This window comes from Pseudochaenichthys georgianus, unplaced genomic scaffold, assembly GCF_902827115.2.
Source record: "Pseudochaenichthys georgianus unplaced genomic scaffold, fPseGeo1.2 scaffold_296_arrow_ctg1, whole genome shotgun sequence".
Taxonomy (NCBI): domain Eukaryota; kingdom Metazoa; phylum Chordata; class Actinopteri; order Perciformes; family Channichthyidae; genus Pseudochaenichthys; species Pseudochaenichthys georgianus.
The window spans coordinates 198,912-223,904 of NW_027262957.1; the positions used below are offsets into that span (position 1 = coordinate 198,912).

A 24,993-nucleotide genomic window follows, 5' to 3' on the forward strand; every position below is an offset into this window, starting at 1 on the left:
TGCCCGGAGACCCCCCCTGGTTCTTACCAAACTTTAAGTTTTTGAACTGGTCTCTGGAGGAATGTAAGGGGAGTTACCAGGGGACTCGACCCGCATTATCATGCACTATTTTCGGATACATTTTTATCACTTTTCACCCCTTTTCTATGGATCTCCAAAAAGTTAACTTTGACATTTTCTGCCTCTGGAGGAAAGTGAGGGGAGTTGACAGGGGACTCTACCCGCATTATGAGGCACTATTTTCGGATACATTTTTTCATTTTCACCCCTTTTCTATGGATCTCCAAAAAGTTAACTCAGACTTTTTTCTGATTTCTCACTGATTGAATGGCAAACGCGACCCGCCATCAGAGGGCCTCCGCCGGCCCGGCCTCGTGCCAGTGCTCTGGCGGTCAGTTCCTCCGAACTGCGCGTTCGACTCTGATGGCCGGGAGGGTGTGCTACTTGGGGGTAACCCTGAGTGTCCGTACCCTCCCGGGACGACCGATATGAAGTGTGACCAAGACGAACCGTCTGACTCAGGGGTCCCATCACGGGTCCCGCAGCGGGGTGGATGTTCCGGAATGGAACCTCCCCACCTCCGCCGCGGTGCGCCCGGCAAACACTGTGTTTCTCAAACCCTCCACTGTTGCATAGCGGCCTTCGTCGGCTGCAACATTCAGCAATTGGCCCTGCTCCGGGCACTGGTTCCCCCGGGGACCAGTGTTCGGTGGCTTCACATGATATAGGGTCGACCCTACTTCATCACAGGATACCTATTTGATCCTGCGTAACCACATATGCTTGTCTCAAAGGGGTAACGGCCTGGTCCAGCCTGGGTGTTTCTCTACAGCTTGTCCAGCCTTAAGCTCTGATATGAGCAATTGGTCCTGCGGAAGCTGAAGCTGAAGATGAAAGCAACCTGAAATATAAAGCAATTGACAGAAGCGCACCACCAGGAGTGGAGCCTGCAGCTTAATTTGACTCAACACAGGAGACCTCACCCAGCCCGGACACGGAAAGGATTGACAGAGACCATCTTCTAACTGACACTGCTTCTAATAATAGCGCACCACCAGGAGTGGAGCCTGTGGCTTAATTTGACTCAAGAGAGGCATGACCTCACCCGGCCCGGACACGGAAATGATTGACAGACCTTGGTCTAACTAACTGACACTGCTTCTAACAATACTTTAGCCCACATACCCTGGATGAAAGTATCCTTGAAGTGCACTCTGGCTCGGATACAATTGTTGTCTGGAGACCCCCAAGCATGGTTATTATAGAACTTTAAGTCCAAACTGGTCTCTGGAGGAATGCAAGGGGAGTTTCAGGGGACTCTACCGACAGCTTGTCTGTAAACACCGAAGTAAGGGGTGTGTTCCTGACTCCCGATCAGGACGCGCTGTCCACCACACAAAAAACTGAAACGGCTCTCTGATATTCTGGATGAACGTATTCCTCTAAGTGCACTCTGGCTCGGATACAATTGTTACCTGGAGATCCCCCAGCATGGTTGTTACATAAGTCCCAACTGGTCTCTGGAGGTATGTAAGGGATTAATGTAAGGGATAATGTGCAGCGACGCAACACCGATAGGCTGATCAGGAGCCTGACGCGAATCAGTACTACCAGAAGGCTCTGCTGAGTCTGTGCGGAGGAGATGACTGAGCTCTGAGTGGACTCCTTTTCCCAGAAGGCCGATGGGTCCTAAAACATCAGCTGACTGCAGATTTGTTTGAACTCTGTCCATAAGAGCCTTTTTGTTGTTTCTTCTCTGTTAAACAGATCACCTCCATCTCTCTGAGCAGCTTCAGTTTTTAAATAAAATCGTTTTACCAGATTGTGTTTTTCATTTGTTGACCACAAAAAAAAATGTAGTTTTTACAAATACATTTACTGAAGTTAGGTACTTGTTCTTCATTCTTTAGTTTTTTTACACTATTTTATACATCTGCGAAATTCCACTATATTCGATTTGGTTGAAAATATAAATAATGGCAGAATTTGCAAGGAGAGCACAAAGCCTAAGAGGCTCATCAAAGTCCGTTTTAGGCACTTTGACCAAACATCATAACAGAAGTCAGAAATGTGACACAATGACCGGCACTCAAGCACTGTGGCTTTGAGGGGAATATACTATCTAGTGAGAATGCTATGTGTAGGCCTGGGACCCGCCCTAAAGAGCCATTCTGTGCTGTTCAGGACAGAATGGCTCAATTAACTGTTTCCTGCATTACAGCTTTGAGGGGAGTATACTATGTTGTGAGACTACTTCGATGTGTAGGCCTGGCACCAATCACATTGATACATTCTCCCTAAGATCTGCGGCTTTGAGGGGAAAATACTATAGTGAGAATGGGCCTTCTCAATGTTCTGCTATCTAGTCAAGCTGGTTGGCAAACACTGGAAAATATCTTTATATAGCCATTTACCATGCAGTTCATTTACTCTAACTGCCCTGCATCTCAGTGAGCAATCAAGTTCTTACAGTTTCTACGTTAGGGAAGACCTTTGTAACAATTTACAACTATAAACACTTTTGAAAACATGTTGGGTGCAAAATAAATGTTTTGAGTCATGAGATCATAATTGTTTTGTCTTCAAACCTTTATTGAACTCAATAACGATTATTACAGAGAGTATTAGGAGCTACTAGATGCAGCTCTAAAGAAAGCTTTATTAAACTGCATATATGTCACAGCAGTTTGTACACACAGAGTTCAGCCCAGAGAACATGATTTCACCATTTCACAAAGAAAAGAAACATTTCTGCCAGAAAGAGAAAGTGTATCTATACAGCACACGTCAACAAGGCAATTCAAAGGGCTTTACAAACACATCACAATACTTACGACAAAGAGCAAAAGACACATTTAAAAACACATTTGAATACATTGAACAAACATTTATTAAAAAGTGTGAGACACTTGATTACTGGGAGATTCTGCAGATATACGGGTCATTAGAACTAAATGCTGCTTCTCCTGTAAAGGCACAACCACAGTGTAGCCGCGTCACTACCAACATGTTAACCACACGACCGGAAGATACCTCTTGCTACACTCATGTAATGTCCCCCGAGACCAGAGACATTACAACAGGACAGGAAGTGGTCTCCTCCTACAGAGGACACAGAGACACTGAGGAGTCATGTGACCAGAGCCCAAACCCAGCATACAGAGGTTCAGTGAATGTGGTTCTGATGGTGTGGAGGTGGGTCAGTGTGTCAGAGGAGACTCTGTAGAAGGAGAGAGAGCCAGCAGGATGATCCAGATACACTGCTACTCTACCAGAGGAGGAGGAGGAGGAGGAGGAGGAGGAGGAGGAGGAGGAGGAGGAGGAGGAGGAGGAGGGAGGGGGGGAGAGAGGCAGGACTGTGTTATTGTGTCTGAGAGAAAACTCTCCATCAGAGCACTTGAGAGACCAGGACTGATCACTGCCTCCAAACTGAGAGTTCTCTCTGCCTCCTCTCCTCCTGATTCCTCTGTAAGTCACTGATATATGAACCCTTCCTCTCCACTCGACCTCCCAGTAGCAGCGACCAGTCAGAGCTTCTCTACACATCAGCTGTTCCCAGTAGTCAAACCTCTCTGGATGATCAGGATATTTCTGCTTCTCTCTCACACATGTCACCTCCCTGTTGCAGTCAGACAGTTTGAGTTCTCTGTGTGCTGTGTTTGGGTCCAGTGTGAGTTCACAGGCATCTGATGGAGAAAGAAACACAGCTTCTGTTTATCAGAAAACACATGAGAAGGCTTTTTTATTTGTGTTTGTCCAGCTGCTGTTTATTATATGTATTTGTATAGATGTGATAATATATATAATCTTGTCAGTAATGTGATAATGAATACACATCTCAACTGACTGATTTGTCATCATAATCACCCTAAATCCACACTTACATTTCCTCACACCAGGTTTGAACCTGTGCTCTCCACACTGGTCGGTCCTGGAGGAAGAAACAGTCTGAATGATCACGGACATTTCACACATCAGTTAAAGGACTGTCAACTTTTCACACGTCATATTAAGGCATCATTTAGTTATCAGAGAATACAATAAGCTCAACGGTGTTTCTCTTGGCAGAAAGGGATGTTTGATGTTATTATTGAAAAGTCTAAATGAATGTGAAGATGGGTTGAATCGGAGGAAGGAGGTTGAAAGGGCCATTGGCCCCCATTGTTACGTTCTTATTGAGGGAGATGGTCTCTCGTTTGAATCTGAATGATTGTATGTTGAGGAACAGGTGTTCTGAAGTGTGTTACACATTTTATGAAGTGTTGTTTTCCCTAAACTACACAGGTTTAAACTTTCTGGTGATGATATCATTAAAGTAAACAGATCTCTATAAATGAAACTAATTATGATTCATGTCTGAGCTTAAATGTATCTCAAAATATTCAGGAATTGTTGAGATTTAACAATCAGGACCAAAGTAGAAAACCGAGATAGAGAGTGAGGTTTGTCCATACCTGAGAGTCTCCAGTCTCCAGAGTGGAGACTCCAGTAGAAAAGACAGCAGCTTCACTCCTGAGTCTCCTGGATGATTGTAGCTCAGGTCCAGCTCTCTCAGGTGGGAGGGGAACAGAGCCGAGGCCAGAGAAGCACAGCCTTCCTTTGTGACCAGACACCCTGAGAGCCTACACACACACACACACACACACACACACACACACACACACACACACACACACACACACACACACACACACACACACACACACACACACACACACACACACACACACACACACACACACACACACACACACACACACACACACACACACACACACACACACACACACACACACACACACACACACACACACACACAATGTTGGCTCACGGTCACCTTTTACTGATGGCGTAAAGTGTTACCAATCCAGTCCTACACAGTTTTGACTCTGCAGACCGTTTACATGCATAAAAACCTTCATAACACACAAGGGGATGTGTCATAACCGGAAAAGCATGACATGTGACCTTTAAGAACAGCATTAATAATTACTGTGTAAAAAATGAATAATCTTCTCATCTAACCTGAAAGTTTTGAGTCGTGAAAATATAAAAACCCTTGAATATTGGTCCCCTTAGTCCAAAGAGGCTCTTTAATAAGTAATTTTAATAATTAAATATATTAAGCCAATGAGATTGTAAGGGATAAACTTAAAATAAATTGCAGAATCCTGACCTGAGAGTCTCCAGTTCACAGTGTGGACTCTCCAGTCCAGCACACAGCTTCTTCACTCCTGAATCCTGCAGGTCGTTGTTACTCAGGTCCAGATCTCTCAGACTAGAGGACTGGGAGCTGAGGACTGAGGACAGAGCTTCACAGCTTCTCTCTGACAGCTTGCAGTCACTCAGCCTGAAGGAGGATTATTAAAAATAAATACAAAAAATGAAGCATTATTTCTCATCTATGACACAACAACAAGTTAAATAATGTTTGTATTCCTTTTATCTCCACTCACAGAGCTTTCCTGGAGGCTTTGACCACTGGCAGCAGCCTCAGAAGAGCCTCCTCTGAAGCAGAGTATTTCTTCAGGTCAAACACGTCCAGATCTTCTCCTGATGACAGTAAGATGAAGACCAGAGCTGACCACTGAGCAGGAGACAGACTATCTGTGGAGAGACGTCCTGAACTCAGGGACTGTTGGATCTGCTCCACTAGAGAACGATCATTCAGTTCATTCAGACAGTGGAACAGGTTGATGCTTCTCTCTGGAGACAGATCCTCATCCATCTTCTTCTTGATGTACTGGACTGTTTCCTGATTGGTCTCTGAGCCACTTCCTGTCTTTGACAGCAGGCCTCGTAGGAGTTTCTGATTGGTCTGCAGAGAAAGACCCAGGAGAAGCGGAGGAACAAGTCCAGGTGTCCGTTGGGACTCTGTAAGGCCTGGTCCACAGCACTCTGGTAGAGATTTGTTAGTGTAGGTTTGACTTTAGGCCACCAGGAGGTTGTTGGTTCTTCTGCCAGCAGGTTGACTCCAGAGGTGATGAAGGTCAGATGGACATGAAGAGCAGCCAGAAACTCGTGAATGCTCAGATGGACGAAGCAGAACACCTTGTCCTGGTACAGTCCTCTCTCCTCTCTGAAGACCTGTGTGAACACTCCTGAGTACACTGAGGCTGCTCTGATATCGATGCCACACTCTGTCAGGTCGGACTCGTAGAAGATCAGGTTGCCTTTCAGCAGCTGCTCAAAAGCCAGTTTCCCCAGAGACACCATCATCTCCCTGCTCTCTGGACTCCAGTGTGGATCTGTCTCGGCTCCTCCATCATACTTGATGTTCTTCACTTTGGACTGAACCACCAGGAAGTGGATGTACATCTCAGTCAGGGTCTTGGGCAGCTCTCCCCCCTCTCTGGTTTTCAACACCTCCTCCAGAACTGAAGCAGAGATCCAGCAGAAGACTGGGATGTGGCACATGATGTGGAGGCTTCGTGAGGTCTTGATGTGGGAGATGATGGTGCCGGCCTGCTCCTGATCTCTGAACCTCTTCCTGAAGTACTCCTCCTTCTGTGGGTCAGTGAACCCTCGGACCTCTGTCACCATGTCCACACACTCAGGAGGGATCTGATTGGCTGCTGCAGGGCGTGTGGTTATCCAGAGGCGAGCAGAGGGAAGCAGCTTCCCCCTGATGAGGTTTGTCAGCAGCACATCCACTGAGGTGGACTCTGTGACATCAGTCAGGACCTCAGTGTTGAGGAAGTCCAGAGGAAGTCGACACTCATCCAGACCGTCAAAGATGAACACGACCGGGAACTGATCGAACCTGCAGATTCCTGCGTCTCTGGTTTCAGGGAAGAAGTGATGAACGAGTTCCACCAAGCTGTACTTGTTCTCTCTCACCACATTCAGCTCTCTGAAGGTGAATGGAAATATGAACTGGATGTCCTGGTTGGCTTTGCCTTCAGCCCAGTCCAGAGTGAACTTCTGTGTGAAGACTGTCTTCCCAATGCCAGCCACGCCCTTTGTCAGCACTGCTCTGATTGGTGCATCTCTTCCAGGTGAGGCTTTGAAGAGGTCTTCTTGTCTGATGGTTGTTTCTGGTCTGTCTGGTTTCCTGGATGCTGTTTCAATCTGTATGACCTCATGTTCCTTGTTGACCTCTGCAGACCCCCCCTCTGTGATGTAGAGCTCTGTGTAGGTCTGGTTCAGAAGGGTTGGGTTTCCTGCTTTAGCAATGCCCTCAAACACACACTGGAACTTCTCCTTCAGGGTGGATTTGAGATTACGTCTGCAGACTGCAGCAGCAGTTTCTGAGTGGAAAAACAAGAAATGTAATTAAAAAGTAAATAGGATGTCAGTCAGCTTCAACAAAATACATCACATTTGGTAAAGTGATTCATTTGCACTATTTTTAGCGTGTTAAGGTTTCCAGATGAATGGTGAACATTAACGTTCACAAGTTTTATATCATCGTAGTTAACCTCTTAAGCCTGAAGGTCCCCCCAGTGGACCCCTCCCACCATTTTTTTACGAGACTATGTCTCAGGCTTCTTAACATTTATGAAACTATTAATGTTTCATTACCCTTTTAAAGGTAAGAAACTCCGCTAACTGACAATAAGAACAATTGTTAGCTAAAAAAAACACAAGAGTAATACCAAGCCTTTGAATTAGCATTGAGCGAAAAAATGCTAACTAATGCTAACGCTTTTTTACACAGAACTCACGGTAGAAATGCCCTTATTACTATCTTAACTGCACAAACAAGATATCCGATTTAAAGCTGAGACTCCACAGATTCCACACATGTAATTTCATCACTGTACGACCTCAAATTCCTGGAGCTATCAGCCAGAAAAGAGAAAGTAAACAACATCCGGTTTCAAAAGTATTACAATAATTGTCTTACCTTTTTTGATTTGTGATCAAAGTGTGTTCAACGGAATAAAAACGCCGCTTAAGGTTAATTCAATGTCTTTGTGTCACGTAGACATTTTTACTGATAATCCATCATCATATTTATGGTAATATACTGGGTATAAAGTTTTGCCGTCCAGGCTTGTACTTTCAGATATGTTTAGTTTGCTTCTCTATTACTTCCGCAATGGTAATGTTTATGTGGATTTGGGAACTGCCCATCGATTCTATTGGATGTAATGGTTAAGAAAAAGGTGTAAATCACCCAAATCGACCAATGGGTTCCAGAGATATGGTCCTGCGTAAAGTATAAAGAATGCCAGCCAGCTTAAGTACATTACGCAGGAGACTTTACTTATTGTTTACTACGTAAGGAAGCAGGAATTGCAGGACCCAGAGCGCATGGAGCACAGAGCGGACAGCAGATAACGGAATTGCAGTTTTATTGCTTATAGATTATCAGAACATTTCAAAGGGGACACAGCCACATTGGATATTAACCTATGGATTAACTACATAATCGTTTTTATCGTTTTAATGCCATTGAAGACCAGTTTAGACCAGACAAAGAGGAAGGTGAGCCATGTTAGCCTAGCGCATTAGCGCTAGCGCCACTTGTTTTGATGTACGTTTTTGTTGATAACGTCGCGAGTTTGTATCTTTCAGTGTTGAAGTGGGCATCGTTAGATTCTGTGTCTTTACGATCATAAACAATGTGTTGGATGTGCAGCTAGGATAAGTAATAAGGGAGCTAGGAGTGATTTTCGGTGCAGTAATAGGTTAGCATTTGTCGCTCGGGGCTAATTCAGAGGCTCACTGTAAGAGGATAACAGACAGTGATGTACCTGAACGCGTTCAATGAACGATCGTTCATGAACGCGTTCATATTTTGGGCGAACGTGAACTGAACGTACTGTATTTCCGCTAGATGAACGTAATTGAGAACGCGTTCATTCTCAGCGCTGTATAACGGCGTTCAAAAGTGCGTTCATTCTCAGCACTGTATTATATAACGGCGTTCAAAAGTGTGCCAGATTTCATATGCCTTTCAGCCGAAAACCCAGTTAAAACACACCGTAAACAGGCTTCAGAATAATGCGGAAAACCACCCAATCTGGCAACAGCAAGCTGCCTGTGACGCGTACGCGCCTGTCACCCCTGGATGTCGCACTAAAATATAAATATACTAAATATATCAGACTCCTCACAACAAACAATGTGGAACCGCGGAACCGGCGAGCATTGAATGAAGTATGGACGAAGCCGAGAGCAGCTGCAGCAGCACTCGCTCAGAGTGAGACTCTACGGCAGGGGTGGAGAACCTCCGGCCTCCGGGCCGTATACGGCCCGCGAGACAAATTTGGTACGGCTCTCGAGGTAATTTATAAACACACGCAAAAAATAAAAAAATGAAAGAATCTAGACCGCAAAAAAATTAAACAAGCGAGTGCCTGTTTTTCCTGGCCAAGGTTAGGGTCCTTGAACACAACACGAGCCTAACGTGTCATCACGTGGTATATGTCTCGACTGAAAGGGGTGCAGTTCTGACGGAGAGCACCAGAACGCCACTCCAGCACTTCAGAAATTGCAGTACCGATAAGTCCAACACATGCCGCAGTTTCTGCGTGTCCTGTGTCTTTAGTTGAAAGCCCAGTGGCGATCTGCCTCATCTGTCATACAGTCAATAACTGTGTTGTTATCATTAGCATCTGGTTAGCTAGCTATGCTAACGAATATAAGAAGCTTTGTCTACAACCAGTGAGGTAAAGGCACATCTTATATGATCATTATAGTTATAAAAAAACAAGAGAATAAGTAAACAGGTATAAAATACTATATGACAGTTATTAATAAAGAAGAATACAGTTTGAAAAGGGGAGTGATTTGTCAAATATCCATAAATTAAAAGAAAATCTGTTTACAGTTGTGTTTGGGTGTTGAGAGATGTGTCCATAGATCTCCTAATGTTGCTCTCAAAGTGCACCAGATTATGCTTTTAACTTCACATTTAAAAAAAAATCTTCCCAGGGGAGCATGCCCTCCGGACCCCCCCTAGAGGAGGTTAGGTCTCCCCCCACTTAAATCATGTTCACATGGATAGGAAACTAAATACATTTGCACACATCTTGTGTCCATATCTTTCTGTTTTGGTGGTCACGCCACACCCTGCACGTGCATGCATACGCGAGTCATGGTGAGATATCTGGATTAGGAGGTTGCTTTTTCTTTGCACAGAATGAAATGAATGGGCTGTGATTTTATTTTTTTAAGCAGAGGTCAATAACTTGTACGGCCCTCTGAGGATATTGTAAACATTGAAATGGCCCATTAACATCGTACAGGAGACAAATAATAGCTCGCAGCAACTTATTGAAAAAATAACTATGAACTATAAATTAGTTCATTTTTGAAACCATGAACTTTAGTTCAACATTTTGAACTATGAACTATGAACTGAACTAGTTCATTTTAAAATGTGTGAACTGTGAACTGAACTAGTTCATGTAGAAAGTGAACTTTCCCAACACTGATAACAGAGTAGGCCTATGTTTTATTTTAGTTATTTTTTTTCACAACAGTTGTATTTGGATGGAATTAATACGTATAGTGATAATTCAAAGTAATACAAATTATTTTTACAGTGAAAAAGTTCAAATGGAACTGATGGTTCCCAAATTACCCAGAGGTGAGTCCGCTTGGACTTTATTTTTCTAAACCTCTCTAAAAAGGTCAAATTTCACTTGTTTTGCATCATATTGATACAGGGTACTTATTATATGTTATAGTTTGGATTCCTAAAGCTTTTAGTCTACTAGCCCATCATTCAGGGGTGGTTTTCACTATAAGTAATGTTTTTGGTTTTAGAATTTATGTTTTTACTGTGTTCCATCTGAATTTACTTTAAAATAAAAACATCTATATTGATTCTAACACTTCTACATCCAACTCACAGATGTAACCTTGCTTTGAGAGAAAAGATGATTTATTTACCCCCTTTTGGAAGTGAATATATAGTCTTTGTTGTGTTAGTGGCATTTTCGAGCCTGAAACCTGAAAAACAGGCTCAGGGCTAAGAGGTTAACTGTTTAGCTCGTTTATTAGTAATATACCCAGAAAACAAATATTTACAGCGCAACGTTTTGTTCTCCTTATTGTTGCTTCCTTAACTAATTTGTTAGTACAGTACTAACCAGTAAGCGTATGCACTGATTAAAGACAACCGTTATATAAAGTGAAACTCCTCCCATCTTTCCTCCACCTCCTCTCCATCGTGTTGAATGTGTTGAACCCTCTTACTGCTCTGCAGTCGGTCAGCCAGCTCCTCCTGCTTCATGCTCCTCAGGAAGTGCAGTGAGATGTTCAGAAAGGCCTCTCTGCTGCTCTGCTCTTCATCCTCACTGTCCAGCACCTCCTCGTCCTCACTCTGACTCTCTAAGCATTCTGGGTAATCTGAAGTCAGGACTATCTGGATCTTCTTCAGCTCGTTCTTCACAAAAGTGACGATGTGGTCCTCCAGCAGCTGGAACAGAATAACATGTAGCGTAAATCAGACATGGAGACGGCTCTGACCCTTGAGTAACGGCTAACTTCCTCTAAATAGGAGAATGCAGAATACGTTGTAATGCGAGAAAGGAACTTTGAACATTTGCTATCCAGCACAGAGGTGTGACTTGATGCTTCACTGTTTGTAACAAATTAATTTAATTAAATGCAAGCACACTCGGAATAAAGTATTATTTTTTTGTATTTATGTTTTCGGATTTCATATTGCATAAACACCATATCCAGTGTGTGAAAAAGCACACGACCGAACGTCCGGGACGTGTTATTTACAATATCGGACAAGTACATCTTTTCATTGACGTGTCCGACGGACAAGTGATGTTTTGTGCCCATATTTATCGACCAATGATTGACAAATTCAGCTTACAAAAGGCAGGACTCATTCGCAAATTGTCCGTGTCCGCCATTGTTGCTTGCGAACGCTTCACGTTTCCTTCTTTGTCATGTTGATTAGGGATGGGTACCGGGCCCCGGTATTAATTATTAAAGTGTAGTACCGTTAAGCTCCGACGTTATCGGTCTTTTTATCGGTACTGGAGACATTTCAAAAATATATGTCAAATCTATTATTGCTAAACATTATATTGCACTATCTACATCTGAACCTTTCCTTTTGCCCTCCTTCGGCGCATCCTTTTCTCCTTCCTTGTCTCCTTTTCTTATATTTCCTGTATTGCAGTCTTAGTGTCGCCAACTCGTTTCTAACATGCAATAAGACTATGTCTGTGTGTGAAGGGGTGGGGCAGTTTACACACACAGCTGCTACATGCATGCAAACACATGCACACACACACACATACACACACACTCACACACTCGCACATGCACCCACCCACGCGCGCACGCGCACATGCGCACACGCACACACACATGGCGGAAATGGCAGCGTTACAAGGTGTGGTTAAACTGTACCCGTCTCGATGTGGACAATGCTCCTTGCCAAAAGTGCGATAAGAGTTTAGTAAGGGCGGTAACACAAGCGATTTGTCCAAAGAACAACACATTATGTCCCGTAATGTTCAGCCACCTGTGTTGCTCTGTACCACTGTGTTACTGCAGAAAATACGTGTTTTTTATTCGATTTTTTACAGTTCTGTAAGTTCACATTATTTACAATTTGTTTAGTTAATTGACCTTTTTTGTTCTCAAAAGAACCGATAAGAGTACTGTTAAAGGACCGGATCCCGGAACAGAGATGTGTGACCATTTCACAATTGCATTTATTTTATAGGCCGGAATTAGACAAGCAGTTCCTTTCCGAATTTTGATATTGATATAATATTGGTAATCTAATTGATTGCTGATGTTCTTCTTATGCAGTTGACCCTAAGGAAAGTGAGACAGCTGCAGTTATGGCTTGACCCCGGGGAATCTAGCCAGTGTACAGTATATGAGCATAGATGTATAATGTATCTGTAGCTACAAGGGTGGTCCGCACGGGTGGGCCGGTGTGTGGGCCGGTGCGTCTGAACGTCCCGGGCTGAATTTGTGTCCCAGTCCGCCCCTGATTGCGGCTAAAACATCCAATCAACCGAACTTTAATGATGGCTGAGGATTATGGGTAATTAGATGTTTCTGGCGTCCACAAACGCTGAAAAAATAAAATGTGTCCGTCAGAATTGAAAGGGAAAAACACAAGAGCATTGTAACCGATGTAAACCAATGAATGTTGTGTAATGAAGAATGACTCACTGGTGTTTTTTAGTTGATGAGTACTGGAGATATCACTGTGAAATCAATCGACAGTGACAAGATTACTCATGTACGGGTGTATGCATTGAGAGCTGCGTCCCTAGCGACCACGTTACTATAGAAACGCAGACACCGGAAAAATTATTTTTACAGCGAGAGATGACGATAACTTCACATGGACACTGGCCAATCTAAACATACGTAGTACGTTTCTCTGCGAGACCTGAACAAATCTTCGTATTCTCCACAGAGAGTTGTGTTATCGTGAACCAAAAGTCGTGAAAGAGGCTCGTCAACATCCGGTATTTCTCCATTGGTGGGCCATGTTAACAATCCCGTGTAACTGCGTGACGTTTTGAGGGGGTGAAACCGTGTCCTCCTGACGTCTCCCAGCGTGGACCAACGTGACATTTTCACTTCTTGCCGTGATACTGGGTTGGGTTAAGCTGTGAAGGGCGTGTGTGTTCGTGTGTTAGCGTACTAATGGTATACATGTGTCAGCTCTCTCTATTGAACAGCTTTTAGAGCATGAATAGGTCATTGAAAAACATGCATTTCATTCATTGTTTATTTTTATTTCACTCCTTCTAACTCCATCTCTCCTTCTAACCCCAGCTCTCCTTCTAACCCCAGCTCTCCTTCTAACCCCAGCTCTCCTTCTAACCACAGCTCTCTGGTGCGGTCTGGATGAAACAGTTATTTACTCAAGATATTGTTCCTTTGTTTTTAACTGGAGGGAGCCACACACTCACCATAAATATGGAGTCCAGGTCAGTTTGAAGCTGCTGGGCAGACTGACCACCAGGACCCTCTGATCTCTGCTGATGAACTCTGTGGAGCGAAGAGGAGGGTTTTAAACAAATACAGAATCTAAGAGCTACATGTGCAGAGTTAGAAGATCCTCCTTCAAACCGGACATACAGGACAAAATATCTCATTTCATTTTTCTAAGTAAAATACCATTTCAGAATAATGTAGTGTGCCGTGGACTGGTCTCAGATGGTGGATCCTGATAGAAACACAATCACTGATAAAAGTGTAATAGAGAATTAAACCTGATAGTCTGCACAGACAGCAGTTATTGGGCCTTGGGGTTTGGGCGCCCTTTTGTATGAAGATGTGCTGGTGACTGTTTCCTGAGGCTCTCTTCATTCATTCAAGCCTTTATTTAACCAGGTGGTCCCATTGAGATCATCGATCTCTTTTTCAAGGGAGACCTGCCCAACATGGCAGCAAGTAGGTTACAACATGAACATAAAACAACAGATAACACAAAAGGACATCATATGTACAGGGCTGCATTCACATACCTAGAGACATTGACAAGTTCCAACAGTCTCAAATAGCATTGCACCACGCTTTAAAAACATGCAGTGGAACCAATTTGCTCATTTTCAAATATATTTGAAGACTGTTCCAAGCAAGAGGAGCTGCTCACATACGAGCTTCCGTACCTAGGTCAGTCCTTGCTCTTGGCATATGTAACAAAACCACATCATGATCTCAGGCAATAGCTACCTGCAACTCTCTGTGTGATCAGAGAGCAGATGTAAGATGGGAGTTTACCCAGCATGGCTTTATATATGAACATGTACCAATGACTGAGCCTCCGTACAGTAAGTGAAGGCAAAGCTGCTTAAAGTTTCAAAAGCGAACAACAAAAATAACTTTAATTCATACCTTGATCCATCACTATGCTCTCCGTCTTCAAACGAAGGAGGTTGAGTCGATTCACTCTCCATGGAATCAGAGCTGGGTCCAGGATAGTCTGGTCTCTGATGGTGGATCCTGATAGAAACACAATCACTGATGAATGTTCAGAAGATACAACTTTGTTGATAATTATGTTGAATTTCAAGCATTTTAATAAAGAAAAAGAAAAATTACTTAAGCTCTAAATTCTTACTCGAGACTATCATCATGCTTTCCATCTTTAAAATCAATAAATCGAGGCGTAGAGTTTTCACTCTTCATGGACACACAGCTGGGTCCAGGTCCAGGAGGGTCTGGTCCCTCACGGTGGATCCTGATAGAATCAAAAACATGATGAATGCAAAGGTTCACTGACACTCTGCTGAACATGATGCTGACTTTTGAACATGTTAATACTGATAAGATGAATAATAACTTTGGATCAGTGGTGTCCATCTTGCAGGTTGGCAGGCTCAAAGGTCCTCTGTAGATTCCTGGAGGATCTGTTGTGGAGTCGAACCTAAACACAAACACAACAACATGCTCATTACTGCTCCTTCCTCTCTGTCACACACTGGATCTGGGACTGAACAAGAAGGGAGTCTGAGTGAGCTCATACTAAATCAAACACAATGTATTTATCTCTGGACATTTACAATGAACTGTGTTTATCAGCAATATCAAGAATGAGAGAAGTCAACGGACGAGCGGCATATCTGCTGTGAAGGTTAGGGTTAGGGTTAGGTTGGGGAAGAGCGCAGGAGCCCTGCGTGGTGCACTGGCTCTCGGTAGATAGGTGTTTAAAAAAACATTAAAAAACCTCCGTAAACATAAACCTTATAAAAACCCTTTTAAAAGCATCATAAAAGCTCCGTGAGGACAAGACCGTTTCAGACGAATGGTTAAAAAGTGCAGAGCGGAGCCGGACCACGGAACGGCGGCAGAGTATGCCTAAAAAGCAGATCTCCCCGTCCCAGGATCTGGACGGTGGTGTGTGTGTGTGTGTGTGTGTGTGTGTGTGTGTGTGTGTGTGCATGCGTGCGTGCGTGCGTGCGTGTGCGTATCGATGTATCTACGTGTGTGTGCGTGTGCGGAGCTTGTCCCAATGGAATCTGTAAAATACCTTAAATGATAGGGGGATCTAAAACGGCCAATTTAAAAGTGAATCCAGTTCTATTAGTAAAAGCTGTGCATGGTAGTGTCAGTGCAGTTAAAACACAAGTGCAATGATACAAATATAAATAATTAAAACATTCTCCCCAGTAATAGTGTTAAAATTAACTAATAATAATAAAATAAAGGAAAGCACACCGGGTTAGTAAAATCGTATATAATGAACTGGATGTCACTGAAAAACAGAAACCATTAAAATCGAGGTCGGGTAAGTTTAAAAGATTCCAAAGGGTAGCTGTTTTCTATTTAAAAGGGTGGCAGGCAGGTGAAGAGTTCCTCCCTGCGGGTGGTTTCCCGGCCTCCAGGTAATCAAATAATTTAAAATAAATATAAATAAACAAATAAAAGCGTCCCTCCTCATGTGGCTTTGATAATTTTCAGATAAAAACATACACATAAATACATTTAAAATTATAAAACATGTAAGAAGTAATAAAAACATAAATATGAACACCATTAAGATAAATAAGATAGTGCTGAAAACATGCGATCAAAATGTAGCACACCAATACAAAAAGTCCAGATGAGGAGGATCTATAAATAATTAATAAATAAATATAAGTGCTAAAATACGTGGAGGGCGGATTAAAACAGGCTGACACACCCGCAGAGAAGGGAATTAAATTCACCCACCTGCAGGGGAGAGACCCGGGGGGGGAGAGGAGATCACACAGGTTAAAACATGTTTGAGTGGTGGGAGGCGGACCCATCAATTATATTTTTCATTTAGTCCGCCCGGGTCAATGGTGCCCAGGCGATGGATCCACCTCCGCTCCGCTGCTCGCCTCTGGCCCGCGCTCCAGCCGCTGCTGCTCTCCAGGCCCACAGACTGCACACTCTGGAGGCCATGGAGTTTAAAATGGTTGTATAAAACGCTCGTGCCGTCCCCGTCTCTAATTCGATATTGATGTTGTTTAATTCTGAGGCTGATCTCGTTGCGCGTTTCCCCCACATAGAGTCTCTGGCAGGCCTTGCACCTAATTGCATAAATAGCGTTTTTTGTGTTAGGTGTCACGGCCTGCCGTACATTGCTCCCCTCTCGAGAGAAGGGATTGAAAACGTGGGGGAGGCGAACGAAACCAACCTCAGAGACCCGAGGCGCCTCCCTAGTTTTGATGCTTTTATTTAGTTTTTTGTGGACCAGGAGGTCCTGGAGATTTTTGTTGCGTCGGTAGGCAGAGATCAGCCGGCTAGGATATATATACTTCTTCTTCTTCCTCTTCATAAGTTCTGTCACTGCAGTTACAACGTGTGTTCTCTTGCATGCTATAGGCATTTACCCTCTTTTGTATCCACTGCAAAGGATTGTGGGTCAGAATAGCCAGGAAAGCATGCTGGTTTACAAACTACAAAATGCAACCAGCTGCAGTTGAACATACTGGTATTCTGGAGTCCTAGACAGGATGCAGGGACCCCAACACGTGCTGCACAGCCCCCACATTCACCCAGACAAACAGTATGTTGAACATATAGGTGTTAGATTGTGACAATGTGTTAAAGAACACCCACAATGAACTGACTTGGAGAGGATTTCAGATCCACAGTCCAGCTGACATGAGACTCCACTGGAGCGTCTCTGACTGCAGTATCATTAAAGACATGAAGGCCCTCTACAGGCAGTGACTGTGGAGAGACCTCAAAGGATGCTTTATAACCTGCCTGGTGTGTGTACGCTTCAGAGACAAAGAAATTAAAATACCTCAGTCCCGTTGATCCGAGCCCTCTGTCCGGTTCTTACATTTCCTCCCAGCACTAAGGATGCTTACTCAGATTAAAATCAAACTGCTGCCAGAAACTGTCACCTTTACAAGGAAGTCTTTCTTGAAACATTCTCCACAATACTTTAGAATAGATATTTAGCAGCAAGAAACATTTAAACGGTGATACAGAACAAGTGATCCTGATGATCAAACATTTACAGGTTCCTTTTTTTAGGAAACACAAACATGTTTTCAAGTTAGGTTACTTCTTTGCTGGAATTAACCAACTATCCAATTATCCAATTTACAAAAAGCATTTAAATCATATTCTCACCTGTTGAATTTCCCTTCAGGTCAAACCCCTGCATGTGGAAGAAACTCTGCTCAACTCTTCCTCACCAGTCCTGTGTCTGCCTGCATCTGATCTGAGGACGCCGTCACTCCCTCATAACTTCAGAGCATCAAAACACATGAGTCACAAGAAACCTGTCCAACAAGCACAAGAAACCAGTCAGTTTGAGATATGGTGTAGTTCTACTAGCTGTCCACTAGATGGTGGTAACTGATCATCCAATGAAATAAAGCTCAGCACTAATTTACAAATGTTCACTCTTGCCCCTTTCACACCAGCGCCTTTTCAGCTCCGGCTCGGAGCTAGAGCCTGAAAAGCACCGGGTTTTCCAGTTCACACCGGAGCTGCGCCGGCTCTTAGCTCCGGAATCCGCTTCATTTCCAGCTCCAAAAAATTGTCGGTCCAGAGGCAAGAGCTTTGGAGCTAAGAGGTGGCGTCGCTTACGTCTCTCTTACGTCGAGGCGTGCAGGAAACTAAACCCACCTCCCATGGGTCGACTGTCAGCCTGCCTACAAGCAGTAGTGCCTATAAACACACTTTATGAAGTCAGGCAACACTAACCAGGCTTCGTGTGATTCTGTTTATTTGTGCCTTACTTTGACCATCCGTTCACTGTTATCGATCATTGTGGAGAGAGGCAGACGTGTTGTTTTGTATTATTGCAGCTATCGGATGCAAGTAGTCAGTTTAGCTTCGGTTGCTATGCCAACATCACCCGTTTGATACCAGAGAAACTTTCATAACAGCGTTGTGATACCAAACGGTGTCAATTCAGACTGACACACATTCACTTAGGCTAAGGGGAACTGGGGATATGCATCAGCTGCTTGTGTGAGTCGGACAGTGAATACTTTAGAGCGGCCGCTGCAGTGTGAGCTAACCGGGAGCTAACGGGAGAATACACTCCCGTGGAAGAGCAGCACTGCAGCGGTCGGTAAATGCTGCAGAAACACATTAATAAACAATGAACCACGGCACTCTGGAGAAAAGTATAAGGTTGGAGAAGTCGTTATTCAATTTATTCTGGCTCCCTGTGATTAAAAGCAACACGATCATCGACCCGACGCTGTTGTTGTTGTTGTTGTGAGCGCCGTAATGGCTGCCGTTGGGTGGCAAATCAGCGATGTAAACGGTGACGTCATGACGCAGCAAGGGCAGCTCTGGGGCGCCAGTGGGCGGTGTGCACAGAGCGGGAGCTGAAAAGGGAAACCGGAGCTGAACCAGAAAAGCTCCCGCTCAGAGCTAGAAACTGAAAAGCGCTGGTGTGAAAGCCGCATCTGACAGTTGACTGATCTCATGAGCATCCTAGTGTAGCTGTGATGAAGAGTTTCCCCACAGTATGGACTGATCTCCGTCCTCTCTGCGGACGCCTGAAGACACAGATCTGTTCTTTTATTAGGATTTCTTCCAGGTTAAAGTCAAGACAATTGTAACTATGGATCCTTCACCAATAACATCATTAATCAATGTTATTTATAATCACACTTTTCATTTTAATAAACAAAACTCAAAGTGCTACAGAATAATATAATCTGAATAAAAAGATGAACACATTAGGTAGACAGGGCAACAAGAGGATGGTTCAAGTTCTAGCGAAAGGCTTTGTTAAAAACAAATGTGTTTTAGGCCTTACAAGTTCATAAGCTTCAAATAAGATAAACCATTTTGAGTGATACATTTTTTTGTTTTTTAGTTTTTGATTGGCTAAATCAAACATTATTTTTGAACAAATTATTTTTGGATGAAGTTTTAGTGAACCTTTTTGATCAAACACATTGTTCTACAACGATTTGTGATCTACATCTTCTGATATTCATGCTGAAACATTATCAGTCAAACTTTCAAATACACAAGACATCAAATGATAATAAACAACAGGACTGATCACCGTGGAATTCCCCTGGAAACCAACGTCAGAAACAACAACAGAGCCGCCTGCAGCGTCTTTGCCTAATAGTCGTGTCGCACACACATTGCAGTGAGAACAGCAATATCAAGTACGTTCTGCTCATACCGTCAGATGATAGAACTGGCCTTTTTGAATGGCCACGTTAAATCCTGGATTCTGATTGGTGGGTCTGATATTTCTGTTTAGTAGTTAGTTGCTCAGGATGCTCTGATCGAGGGACCCTGTGCTGTCATATCGATCCGGTCAGTTTAACTTAGTTTAAAGACATTTGAACTGTCAGAAAACTCCATGGAATACTTTGAGAATATGATATTTTAAAGTAAATAAACAGAGAAGAAGAACACTAGTGTTTAAAGGGAATGGGCTCTGGCTGTATTTAAAGACTGGTTGATGGGAAATACAATTTAAACAGACCTGGACAGTTACTGAAAACCTGGATCAGTGTTGCCGTCATGTTAAGTTACGATGCTGCAGTTCAGACGCTGATACTAGAACAGAAGACGGACCCTCCACTAACATATCTCACGCTATCACAAACATCCCACCAGAAAACTCAACGCTCCATCAAACAGTTTCAGATACAAAGTCCAGCGAACATGAGACTCCACTGGAGCGTCTCTGACTGCAGTATCAGTAAAGAGACAAAGGCCCTAAACACGCAGTGAATGTGAAGAGACCACAAAGAGGTTTCACATCATTCCTGGTTTGTTGAATCTTCAAAGATTAAAAATAAACAAAAGCACCTCAGTCACGTTGATCCGGGTTTGACACTCCCTCACAGCACTGATGATCTCAGGTTACAATCAGACTGCTGCCAAAAGCTGGCACCATTACAAGGAAGTGTTTTTAAAATCATTCTTTAAGTCCGAGGAAATTCTCTACAGTTCTTTATAGATATATAGAATCAGCATCAAGAAACATCAGTCCTTGTTAAACGTTAATACAGAACAATTTAATCAAAGTGATCCTGATGATCAAACATCTACAGATTCCTCTGGTAGGATTCTCATCAATGAACTGAGTGTTAGTCAACACATCTCTGTGGTTAGCTCAGGTAACTACTCGGTTGTATTTATCCCCAAATGTATAATCCCACATTTTGAAAATCATGTTCTCACCTGCTGAATTATCTTCAGGTCAATGTCGACGCTTGCGTGTGTGGCAGAGACTCTGCTCATGTCCTCCTCCTCAGTCCTGTGTCTGCGTGCATCTGATCTGAGGACGCCGTCACTCCCTCATAACTTCAGAGTGTAAACACATCAGAGTCACGTGAGAACCTGTCCAACAAGAGCAAGAAACCAGTGAGAGGTGATGCAGTTCTACCAGCTGTCCACTAGATGGGGCTAACTGACAATCTAATGAAACGCAGTCAGCAGCGACATTGAGGTGTGATGAAGCAGCCGTGTTGATCATGTGTATATCTGTCTGATTAGAAACATATAGGATGCTTTTAAACACGCCTGCTAGCAAATACATTAGCAACAACAAATAGCTCTACCACCATTTACGACTCGTTCAGGTTAGGACATTTTGCTGCTACCTGTTGTGAGAAATAGCTTGTACACGAAGAACAGATGGTGAACTTTAAATGCTCACTCAGCATGATGACATTTCCCATCACACTCTACACTTCTGATCATATTACAGATTGATCACAAATATAGAAGTATTATACATTTGATCATTGGCATTCAAAATTCACAAGGATTCAATTTAATACATCTCAGTGTCTGAAAGAAGAAAACAAGTAAAGCAAGCTAGTCTGAAGGAAAGAAAACAACTGATATGTACGCACTTGTTTCATCATCAAAGTCAGAACTGGATGAGGAGTAGACTTCAACATGTCAGCTTCAGTCTTCAGAGGTCGATAGGCTAACAAAGTGTTTGATACTGACTTGTCAATAGCTTTCATAACAAGTCCTTTAACACAGGGAATAAAGCAACAGCCACTCAGAGCCAGAAGTCCTATGACAGTGATTAGAGAGGTGAGAATAGCTCAAATCACCGCTTCCCATTTCCCAAGCCATCAACCAGCCTGTAGGTGAAGGTCTAGTGTTCAGCTAACTCTGAGTGACCGAAGCCCTGCTGAAGCTTTAGTGACGGATCCATCTAACAGTGTTGTTAGGGATAAATGTTCAGCATCACGAACAGATCACAAACACCTCCTTCCTCAGCCAGGAGCATGTCTGGAGCCATTCTGTTCTGTGGGAGGTAGCATCGAACTGTTCAGCTGATCCTTTAATAGCATCATGAGTGTAATTAACGAAACGTTGCTGATTATAATAAATATAATTCATCATCTCAACATTTGTATTAATAGTTACCCAAAAGAAGAGTGATTAGAGTCCCGCCAATATCTGATGTCTAGCTCTAAACTCCTCTGGCACTCCCACAGGAACGCCTATGCATGCATGTAATCTCTGTCGTCGAAAGAGGCCAACGGTGCATCCCTTTTCTCTCGGGAGGGTTTGAGATTCTGATCTTTAATTTGACCTATCGTCACAGGCATAATTAACATCACTGGGGTGCATGTACCCAACCAATTACTTGGTATCAAAACAAACAGAGTCACGTGAAAACCTGTGTAACCAGTGTCAGAAACCCAGTCAGTGTTAGTGGTGATGTAGTTCCAATAGCTGCCCACTAGATGGCTCTAAATTACTTTGAATTGTGATCTCTTATTTCAGACAAGTGGAAAGAAAACATCCTAAGACATTTACTTTTTATTTATACTTTTCTATCTTTGTGTTTGTAGATTTTTCCTAAAGTCACCAAAAGTTAGAATATCATAAAGTCTCATTTTCATATTCAAACATAACATTACATAATTGTCTTGTCCTGGCTCTTGGTTTGACTTCAGGTGATCCAGGTCGTCAGCTAGTGTTGTCAGTGTTTCTCAAGCAGAATGTGCAGCACTTAGATTGTAATCTTCATTTCCTGTCATCTGTGAAACATGAAGGAAGTGTCAGAACAGGTCTTAAAAACTGATCAATGTGACAGAGGGACAATTACTTTTCAAATCCTAATACAACATGCAGACATTGAGTGTTCAGGGTTCAAATACATCTGTTACCCAAATGGCATTCCTCAATTACTCTGAAAACAAAGGAGTGTCCTTACGTAGATTGAATAGAGAACAAAATTGCTCAAAATGTTCGACTTAAATGTCCAACTCTCTCCTTTTAACTGCAGTCATAATTTAAGGATTTAAAAACACAGACGTTAATTTATCTCTGACACCATAAATCCCCTAAAATATTTTTGGAATATTCGGGTGAAATACAAAAAAATGGCGGTATTGTAACAAAATAAAATGTAATATTTGTTACAGGTTTTTCTAAAGTTTGGGATTAAACATCTGGGGATAAAAATAACTAGTCAGTTACCTAACCTATGCCAGTAGTATGGTTGCCTCAACATAACACAATGTATGGACATTTCACATGAAAAGCTTTTAAAGCTAACATACACAGTTTTCACATGGGCAAAGGAGTACATTTGCCATTAAAGCAAAATGTGATTGCAAGCCAAAGCGTGTTTGAAGAAGTGGAAAAAGAAACATCTCCCTAGCAGCCTGAGCTTCTTGAGACTCCAGGTTTGTGGCTACGCTGGTTCATGTCACTCCGATGTGTTTGTACCTGCTGATCTGAAAGGTTTTGAGTCAGTCAGCACCATCTAGTGGAGAGCTAGTAGAACTTCATCCCCTCCATCACCTCTCCCCTTGACTGGCTCTTCTTCCCGTTGGACCTGTTCTCACGTCACTCTCTGGTGTGTTTTTATACTCTGAAGTTATGAGGGAGTGACGGCGTCCTCAGATCAGATGCAGGCAGACACCGGACTGAAGGAGAAGAGATGAGCAGAGTTTTCCTCCACACACGCAGGCGTCTAAATCAACCTGAAGGGAATCCAGAAGGTGAGAATATCATTTAGACACTTTTTTAGTTTGTAAGTTGTTGGGTCCATTATTATACATTTGAGGATGGATACAACCAATAAGTTACTCGACCTGATGACATTCAGTTCATCAGTAAGGAACCCTACCAGAGGAATCTGTAGATGTGTGATCATCAGGATCACTCAGATCACATCGTGCTGTATCACTGTTTATCTGATCAGAACAAATGTGTCTTGGTGCTGATTCTATAAATCTATTCCAAAGTAATCGTAGAGAATTACTCTCAGAATTAAAGAGGAATGATTTTAGAAAGACTTCCTTGTAATGGCGACAGTTCTTGGCAGCAGTTTGACTTTAATCTGTGATACATCTTCAGTGAAGAAAGCAGGGAGTGTCTGATGCTGTCTAAAACCTCAGATCAACATGACCGACATGTGTGTTTGTTTTGTAATGTTTTAACATTGAAACATAGCAGACGTGATGTGTGTAAAGGGCCTTCATGTCTGTAATGATACTGCAGTCAGAGAAGCTCCAGTGGAGTCTCATGTCAGCTGGACTTTGTATTTGAAGCTGTTTGATGGAGCATTGACTTTTCTGATGGGATGTTTGTGACAGCATGAGATGTGTACATGTAGGGGTCCGTCTTCTGTTCTATTATCAGTGTCTGAACTGCAACGTGACTTAACATGACGGCAGTTGTACACACAGTTGTACACTTGCACAGTGTACCTGTGCAAGTCAGAAACAACAGACCAATCAGAATCCAGTACGTAACTTAGCCGTGCAGCAAAGACAGTGTTTTCCTCTCATGCAGGCACATCATGTAAAATATACCTGTTTGTTTCTGGAGTCACAGTTAAAAAAAACAAATAAAAAATAACAAATGTGAAAAAACAGAATACCGTATTGTTAAAATACAGTATTTATCCCATTCATGATACAAAAAATGTCTTCATATTAATAATAAATCATATGTTCCGAAAGGGAGTAGGAGGAAGCAAATGCTTATTAATTCCCACCCCTTACATACCCTAGGGACCAGAGGGTACAATGGTTGGACATTTACTACCGCCGCGGTATGCCTAGTGTACAGGGTCTATATAACCGACTTAATGCATAGCGGGAAGTCGGTTATATAGACATCAACAGAATAAGTGTT

The 24,993-nt window shown here is 42.9% G+C and overlaps 1 protein-coding gene across 1 annotated transcript; it reads right to left on the bottom strand.

The window, feature by feature from the left end:
- Nucleotides 1-2,586: 2,586 nt before the first annotated feature.
- LOC117442107 (NLR family CARD domain-containing protein 3-like) lies at nt 2,587-18,019 on the bottom strand. Its single transcript, XM_034078111.2, is given in 12 exon segments — nt 2,587-3,686; nt 3,885-3,931; nt 4,455-4,622; nt 5,177-5,350; nt 5,457-5,838; nt 5,841-7,250; nt 11,155-11,377; nt 13,866-13,944; nt 14,794-14,901; nt 15,020-15,139; nt 15,242-15,325; nt 18,013-18,019. Coding segments are annotated over 11 exon segments (3,315 nt in total). The 5' UTR covers nt 15,262-15,325; nt 18,013-18,019; the 3' UTR covers nt 2,587-3,102.
- Between the last annotated feature and the right edge of the window lie 6,974 nt (nt 18,020-24,993).